Genomic DNA, 8,805 nt, shown 5'->3' on the forward strand with positions numbered 1-8,805 from the left:
ATATTTTTAAAAAATTAAAAGTTTTATTGCGATTTCCGACCCCTCCCGACTTAATTAAACTTATATATAATAAAATATATTAATTAAAAAAATTAAAAAACTATTGGAAGTCGTTTTTGATATCAGAAAGTAGCTTTAAATAACTTTACCTAAGTAAAATCCGTGCACTACAACTTTAGAACGATTAATTAAATTTGATTAAATATATTAATTTAAAAAATTAAAAAACTATCGTTTTGACATCAGAAAGTAGCTTTAAATAACTTTACCGAAGTCAAATCCGTGCATTACAACTTTAGAACGATTAATTAATTTTGATTAAAAATCCCATTAAAAAACAATTGAGCCTTAATCGAGCCTTATCAAAGGCTAATTAAAATCGCGATAAAATTTCTTTGCGCGGGTAAAAATTTTTGAAAAAATTTGGAGACAAAAAACATTCCAAAAATAAAAAATTTTGGGGGCCGAAAGGACCGCATTTTCTGTAACGCTATGTAACATGCCCGAGTTAACTCGGGACTAGGCGTTAAGGGTAACCCCTTAATTTAACGACTACCTGTCATTAATTATGATGTAATTAAGCATAAAAAATACATTAAAAATACTTAAAACTGAAAAAACGAAAGAAATGCGTTAATTTTGAAGAAAAAGCTTCGAAGTTTAAGTTCCTTTGTCTCCCCTTTCTGCAAAATTTAACACCGATGTGTCATTGTTTATACAGCTGGAGTCAGATTTCCCGGGGCATTCTCATAGACGTCTCGGGAGGACAAGGGTTTAAAGTAGGGCGAATATGAGCAACGCCTATATTTTTAAAAAATTAAGATTTTAATTGCGATTTCCGACCCCCCCTAATTAATTAAATTTACATACAGGTAACCTCCGTATAACACAGTAGTTACGTTCCAAAAAATTGCCGTGTTTATGCGAATCAAAGAACTAGTACGAAAAAGAGGGTTAGGTTCCAAAAATTAAAAAACATGCTACTATATTTTCATAATTAAGTTAAATATCTTTATTAAAATTTTCTTAAGTGATACATATGAATATAAATTAAACAATGTTTTCTTTGTCATCATTAAAAGCACTATTAACCGAGAGCGTTTTATTTTTGGCAAGTTATCGTTATCCTCTGAGCATTTTTCTGCATTATCTTCAGATCCATGCTTTACCTTTTGCAAAAAGTATGTAATTTTAGATTGCTTGCTTCTAGTTAAAAGATCTTTATAAATTTCCTTATATGGTGCTAAGAACTTATGAAAAATAAAGCAAGTATGGAATAAGGAAAAAGCATCTGGCAACACAAAAATCAAAGCGTCGTGATCTGGCAACACTGAAACAAGTTTTGAGAAGGACCATGTGTATCGACAAAAGGTGGGAAAAGAAAATTCACATACTTAAGTACTAATAGTTCACGAAAATTATTATTTTTATGAACTATTAGTACTTAAGTATGTGAAAATTTATTACATTTCATGTTATACGAAGATTTTACCAATTCTTGAGCCATGTTACAGTGAATCTGTGCTAAAAAAAGCACCGTGTTATACAGGGATGTTCCCAATTCTCGAGCCATGTTAGAGTGAATCCGTGCTATAGAAGTGCCGTGTTATATGGGGGTTACCTGTATAATAAAATCGATTAATTAAAAAAATTAAAAAACTATCGGAGGTCGTTTTTGACATAAGAAAGCAGCTTTAAATAACTTTACCGAAGGAAAATCCGTGCACTACAACTTAGGAACCATGAAATAAATTTGATAAAAAAACTTCCATTAAAAAACAATTAAGCCTTAATCGAGCCTTAACAAAGGCTCATTAAAATCGCGATAAAGTTTTTTCGCGCGGGCAAAAATTTTTGCAAAAATTTGGAGACTTAAAAAACATTCCAAAAATTGAAATAAAAAAATTTTTTTGTCAAAAATGGCCTTAAGGACCACGTTTTTCGTAACGCTATGTAAACTTGATGAGTTATCTCGTCAAGTTAAATTAATGATTAATAATGCACTGTTTGTTTTAGGTTCAACAGTTTATTTACATGCACTGTTACTTAAGCTTTCTCCTATTTTGACATAATAAAATGTTGCATTTTTGTCTTAATGTAATAAAAATATTTTTATTCAACATTCACCATCAGTGAGTGCATGCTGAATGTCGACATTTGCCAGTGTAAATGAGAAATAATGATATTTAGCAAATATTTCTTACATACACGAAACAACTGTGTGAATACTGACATTTACCGGAGAATGTTGACATTTGCCAGATATTGGTCGTTCACAGTAACATCAATATTTGAATAACAGATCTATTTAACCTTTCTCACTACTATTTATCTTTTGGTCTTTCTCTCCTTTCACCCCTTTCCCCAAATTTGGGTATGTAGTCCTTTGAGTCACAACTCCAGCTTCATTTAGTAATTCTTCCTTATTCACACATTTCCAAGTAATTGAAAATATTTCCTTTCCACTCAAAAATATGAATAAAGGTTTACGGCTTTGTGAAACTCCTTTTTTGAGTTTATGACCTTGAAATAAATAAATAAATGAAAAAAATTAAAACAGTTTTCAGTTTTGTTTACACGTTTATTGGGCCGCATGCAGCCCACGGGCCGTGGGTTGGACACCCCTGGTTTAGACAAATTCATTATATTTATTAGTAAGGGGAAACATTGTTGAACAATAGTTTAGACCAGATATATTCGCGGAAGTGGTCACTCGTTACAGTTGTTGTATGTTGTTTCGGACCAAAAATAGATGCCCGCGGTCGCGTTTCACAGGTGGTCATTTAATACAGGTAATTTATACAAAGACTCTATGGATAAACTATTCTGTGCCAGAAATTTTTTCCCATTTTGACAGGTGCCAGTCGAATGCAGGTGGTCACCTAAGCAGTTTTCACTGTAAATACAAATATAGAGTTATAAATTAAATAGACTTAATAAATAACTTTAACAAAAGTATCTTTTCCCCTTACATTGAAGCTTCTTCAGTTATAACAGAACAACAACAAATTAAATTAAAATTGAATAGTTTTAATAAAAAATAGTTTGGCTTTATTTAATTAAAATATATATATAATGAAACTGCACAATTCAGGTATGATTTGATTTTTTAATTTACTCTGTTTGAATTCATTGTAACTTAAAAAGTAGAGTATATATGTATACACACACACACACACTCGCTTCTATAAAGTTCATTGGCTGGACAACCAGAAAAATCATCCAGGCAGGATTCTGGCAAAAAGGATCTGGGGAGAACACTGCTAATCATGCATCAATGTTTCTGATGTTATCCTTGTTTTACTATCAAACTAGAGAATCAGTTATATATTGCCAAGACAGCAAAATTCTATCAATGTAATTAAGATAGATTGCTGCTTGGCTACATGAAACATACTTGAGGAAAGGTGAACTATATGTCCAATATCTTATATGTTCCTTTATCCAAAGCTTATCATAGAACCAGTTTTCATTGGTGGTGTACCTATTAAGACTGGATTATGGGAAAGGTACTGTTTACAGACAAATCATTTCAGTCTGTTGTCCAGTTCTAAACTCTGTTGATCCTAGTGCAAAAGATCAATTATAAATGATGCCACAATCATCATGATGCTGGGGTCATGATGTGGATTGGCATTATGTTGAATAAATGTACTGAGATACAAGTGCTTGACAAAGCGAATGTAACTAGTGAATACTGTTATAAAGATACTCTCTTGTGTCGTAGTCAATTGTTTCATAGACAACACGCTTGAGCACAGTATATGGTAGCATTGAATGAACTACTAGAGTGAAGACTGTTCATTGAATTGGCCAATGTGCTTTCCGGACTTAAATTCCATAAAACATGCATGAAATGCTCTGTTGAACAAAATTCTCCATCAGAATGCATCCATACTCTAGAGGAGGAATAGGCAAAATTACACAAACTTTTAAATTACTTGGTGTGCAGCATGTGTGATGCAAAAGCTATGTCACTTTTTAGGGAGGCAATATCACCTACTAAAAGGTCACATTGTATCCTGTTTTGAAAGTATTGGAGTAATCCATTGCACTTTCCAAGACAAATTGTTTTTAGCACAGAATAAATTGTAACATTTTTCTGTAATAGTTACACCATATTTTTATGTACAGTTGTTTAAATTTATTACCAACAAACTAAACACTGTTAGACTTGGTTGGTTGTCTTTTATGATAGACTATATAATTCCATCCTTAAGTTTTGGACACCATTGTGTAAATAATTCTAGATTTGTATTGAAATTACTTTAAATTTTCATTTGTTTAAATAGATACGTGTAAAAGAAAAAATATTTATCCAGATCATGTATAACAAATGTATTATCTTCTTTACATGAATGATTAATAGAACAATTATTAACATAACAGACTATTATACAATTATAAAGGATTGTTTGTTTTATCTTAAATGTAAATTTCAGAATATTTTCATAGACATTCAATAATTTAAGTTTTTCTATTTATAGGTATTGAACAAGACATTGATTTTGCTATTTCATTATATAAACTAGCTGTCAATGCTGGACATAAAGAAGCAGAATATTGCTTAGAAAAACTCAAGTCATCTAAATTATCAAAACCTACAAAAGTTAAAAGTTGTGGTAAGAATTAATACATCAATATTTATTATACTGTGTATAAAAATTTTTTATAATTATTTAGGCAGTTAAGTATGTTTATGTTGTACAGAAGTCTGTAAATACACTTTATTTTCAAAAATGATTTCATTTCCTAATCCTGAATATTTATATTATTTTAAGATTATATCATTTTGTTTATAAGCATTTGATTAATCCTTTTTCTATTTGTCTTTTAAACATTTATAATATCTTCCCTCAATTGTTATCATCATAATTCTTGAGGATAAATTATCAAATGAAAAAAAAAAAGACTAATGTTATTTTTTTCTCATCAAAGTCTTTCCTTTATCATATAAATGATAGATGAATTTTAACATTTTAAGTCAATAAAGTATATGTTGTAACTTAAAGATTTTAGACATTTTACACTTGGTTTTATAATTGTTTTATATATGCACGGATGATTTAAATAACAAATCTCATTTTAATATTATTCCACATTTTGTGTTGTTCTCTTAATTATTCTTTTAGATAAGTTCTGTATGAATGTTGAATGTTTCATATTTTTTTTTTTCATTAGAATATATCATGTCTTGTTGTACAAAACACATTTTTGACATACTTGTTATGAGGAATTAAATTGAAAATAACATTTTCGGAACAGAATAATTCTAAATTTTTTATAAGCTGATAAAAATGAATCTAAGATTTTTAAAATCAAATTTAAGAAGTTATTTGAACTTATTTTAGCAGGAATGTTTAGTATATGAAATAAACAAAACTGTCTTTCCAAGTTAAATTTCTTTTACATGATGAAATTAGCACTTTAATGTTAATAGAATTATCACTTTAGCAATAATAAAACAAGAAATTTAATCACTTCTAACAATGTGTTTCCCAGATCTCAAAATATAGAAAGCTGGAAAACATCTTACAGGTGATTAAAGTATTTGTTTTTATTTTTTTGTTATCCATAGTAACTGCTGGATGGCAGATTAATTGGCTTGATTTCAAAGAATGGTCTTCACACAATGCTAACTGATTCATAAATATTAGTTTAGTATAGCTAGTTTACTAAATAAATAAATATAACTAGCTATACTAAACTAATATTTATGAATCAGCTAGCATTGTGTGAAGACCATTCTTTGAAATCAAGCCAANTAACATATACACTGCTTTAACCGAATCTATTTTGGCTTCCCAATGAGTGTCACATAATGGTTTAAGAGTAATGTTTAAATGCTTTTGTAGAATTTCCCATCTCTTTGTAGATGCAGAAAATAAGCAATATAAACGTTGCAATATCCCAAAAAAATGTTTACAATATATACTGCTGGAAGCAGCATCACAAATTAATAAATTAAAAGAGTGTGATAGGCAAGGCACATATATTGCGTGAGGGTTTACAGCAATTATTCTAGATTGTACAGTACACCTTTATATTTCCCTTTCATGTTGCTACCGTTGTCATATCCCTGCCCTCTACAATTCATAATATCTAAATCAAGCTCACTTAATGTTTTCAATAGTTTTTGCTAGTCCTTCTTCAGTCACATCAGTTGCTACAATAAACTTTATAAATGACTCATTTATAATTAATCTTTTCTCTTCAAAATTTACATACCTAATAATAATTGAAGTTTGTTCCTTATGGGAAATATCAGAAGTACAATCCATTTGGATACTATAGTATGTGGCTTCTTTTATAACGTCTTTAATTTTGTTAAGGACTTCATCTCCTAATGCAGAAATAATTTGTTCTCGTGATCTGTGCGCTAAATGATGCACAATTCTATTTTTCGAATTTTTTATTCTGTTTATATGATACATTAGAACAGAGTAGTATTTACTTAAAACTACGACTATATGCAAATACACATATAATTTTATATGGCCGACGGCCACAGTATTATTTTCATTTCTTAATGCGGGCTATATGGTATTGAGATTTTTTTTTTTAAAGTTGAATTTAGGTGGGGATCCTCGGGAGTTTCCAGAATCAAATAACAAAAACTGAACATTCGCACCACCGAGAATTAGTTTGAAGATTGTCGAAATTCAGAGATTACAATAATAATGTTTATGATAAAATGTACTTTTCGTCATACTGACAACGATAGGAATATTGTCGAGTTTTCTTGTGCATTCTTGACAATGTTAGGGCCCCCTCAATCGCGGGGCCCCGGTGCACAGCATCCGCCGCACCCCCCGATGGCCGGCCCTGTATGAGCTTCTAAATAAATAAATAAATAAAAATAAATTTTATCAAACGATGAGATCAGCCGATTAATTGTATCGTGTACAATATTTTATACACCTAAGGAAAACACTGTAGGTCTATGGTTAAATAAATTTCGTTTTCCCACAGTTAAACTTTGTCGCTAATTGCCGTTGTGATAAACCATTTTCACTTTCTCTGATAATTTTAACACATCTTCTAACGACAGCACTTTGCATTTCTTTCGTTTTTCAAAATTTCCCAATAAACTGAAATGAATTTCCTTTGTTGCTAGACTAATTCATTAACACCTGCATGTAATTTCAAGGATGGGAGAAGTGCCCGAGGTGGGTTCGAACGACAGTTTAGACCAGGGGTGTCCAACCATTTTGTTTCTCTGGGCTGCACTGAAAGAAGTCAAGGAGTTTTGGGCCACAACTATATATACTTGTGGCCCAATATAAAAGTATATTTAAGGACTAACATGTGTAGATTATAATAATAATTATTAAAACTTTATCACGAAAAAGGATATTTTAGAAAATTACTTCTACAAACACTTTCAATTTTTACTTAAAAATAGATAAATTCATTTATTATAAATATAGAGACAAACGAAAATTTATTTGAAAAACACAAATATTTGTTTTATTTGGGTCTCTAATTAATAAAAAGCGACGAAACACTATTTTAAAGTGCATTTTTATTTAACTAATATATTTATGAATAATATGTAGCCCAAAAAGTAGACAAAGCACCAAATGATATATTTTACATCAAACTAAAAAAAGTAGCCACATTCGATGCAATATAGCCAAATCTTGCAACGCTGGAAGGAATAATAAATAGAGCTGGAGTTGTGACTCAAAGGATTATAGACCCAAATGCGAGGAAAAAAAGAGAAAGGACAAAAGATAAAGAAGTGAGAAAGGTTGGAAAATTAAGAATCAATGTTACTGTGAAAGACTGAAATTAGAGAATGTCGATATTCTCTGGTGAATGTCCGAATAATACAAAATATACAAAATACGTCGGTGAAAGTCCAAATGTTTGGTTATATTATTACACATTCGAACAATTGCCAGTGTATGTCAACAAGCACAGATAAGCTTTGGTGGAGGTCGAAACGACACCCGAGAAGCCGATGTCGACAGAGAGGCGACACTCTGTTGCCAAATTCTTTGTGGGTAGCTGGAGGTAGGACAAGGTCTTTTGATCCTGTGAGGTAGGGATCGGTTTGTCAGGTCGAGTGGCGGAGGATGAGAGGGGTCGTCAATAAGGCTTCGGCGATATCCAAATAAAAGACACCATTAACAGATCAGTTCGTAATCAGATCAGTTCGTAATAACGTAATCAGTTCGTAATTTGTAAAGAAAAGTTACTTTCCATAGATGAGATTTCTTCTCAATAAATATCGCTGAGAGAAGCAGCTGCAGCTAATTCGAAAAGTGGAAGGCAAGACTATACACGCTGTCATTGCAAAAAAAAGTGTTCACGAATAAATGCAGTTGTAAAAGCAAGGGACTCTTGTGCAATTCAAAGTGCCATAACAGTTTAAGTTGATGCAATAAATAAGATTGTATAACGATAATCACATAATTTATGTTTAAGTTTATTATTCTATTATTTTCTTTAACCACTTGCCGCACGAATGTTTTTAAAGGAATTTTTAATTAAACATAAAAAATACTTAAAAGTGAAAAAAACGAAAGAAATGCGTTAATTTTGAAGAAAAAGCTTCAAACTTTATTTTCCATTGTCTCGCCTTTCTGCGAAATTTGACACCGATGAGTCATTGTTTACACAGATGGATGACCTTGAGAACAGCTGGTGTCTTATTTCCCGGGACATTCTCATAGACGTCTCGGGAGGAGAAGGGTTTAAAGTAGGGTGAATACTAGCTAGACTTATATTTTTAAATATTTTTAAAAAATTCAAATTTTAATTGCGATTTCCGACCCCCCGACTTAATTAAACGTGTAT

The 8,805-nt window shown here is 31.0% G+C and overlaps 1 protein-coding gene across 3 annotated transcripts in view; it reads left to right on the top strand.

The window, feature by feature from the left end:
* LOC111628226 (death ligand signal enhancer-like) overlaps positions 1–8,805 on the top strand; it is a 54,311-nt gene that overhangs the window by 36,597 nt on the left and 8,909 nt on the right. For all 3 annotated transcript variants that reach the window (XM_023371969.1, XM_023371968.1, XM_023371970.1), the window contains one exon: positions 4,488–4,622. In XM_023371969.1, the coding sequence (XP_023227737.1) occupies positions 4,488–4,622 (135 nt within the window). The remainder of the gene's footprint in view (positions 1–4,487; positions 4,623–8,805) is intronic.

Source organism: Centruroides sculpturatus, unplaced genomic scaffold (assembly GCF_000671375.1).
Source record: "Centruroides sculpturatus isolate CEXI.00-Female unplaced genomic scaffold, Cexi_2.0 scaffold458, whole genome shotgun sequence".
NCBI lineage: Eukaryota > Metazoa > Arthropoda > Arachnida > Scorpiones > Buthidae > Centruroides > Centruroides sculpturatus.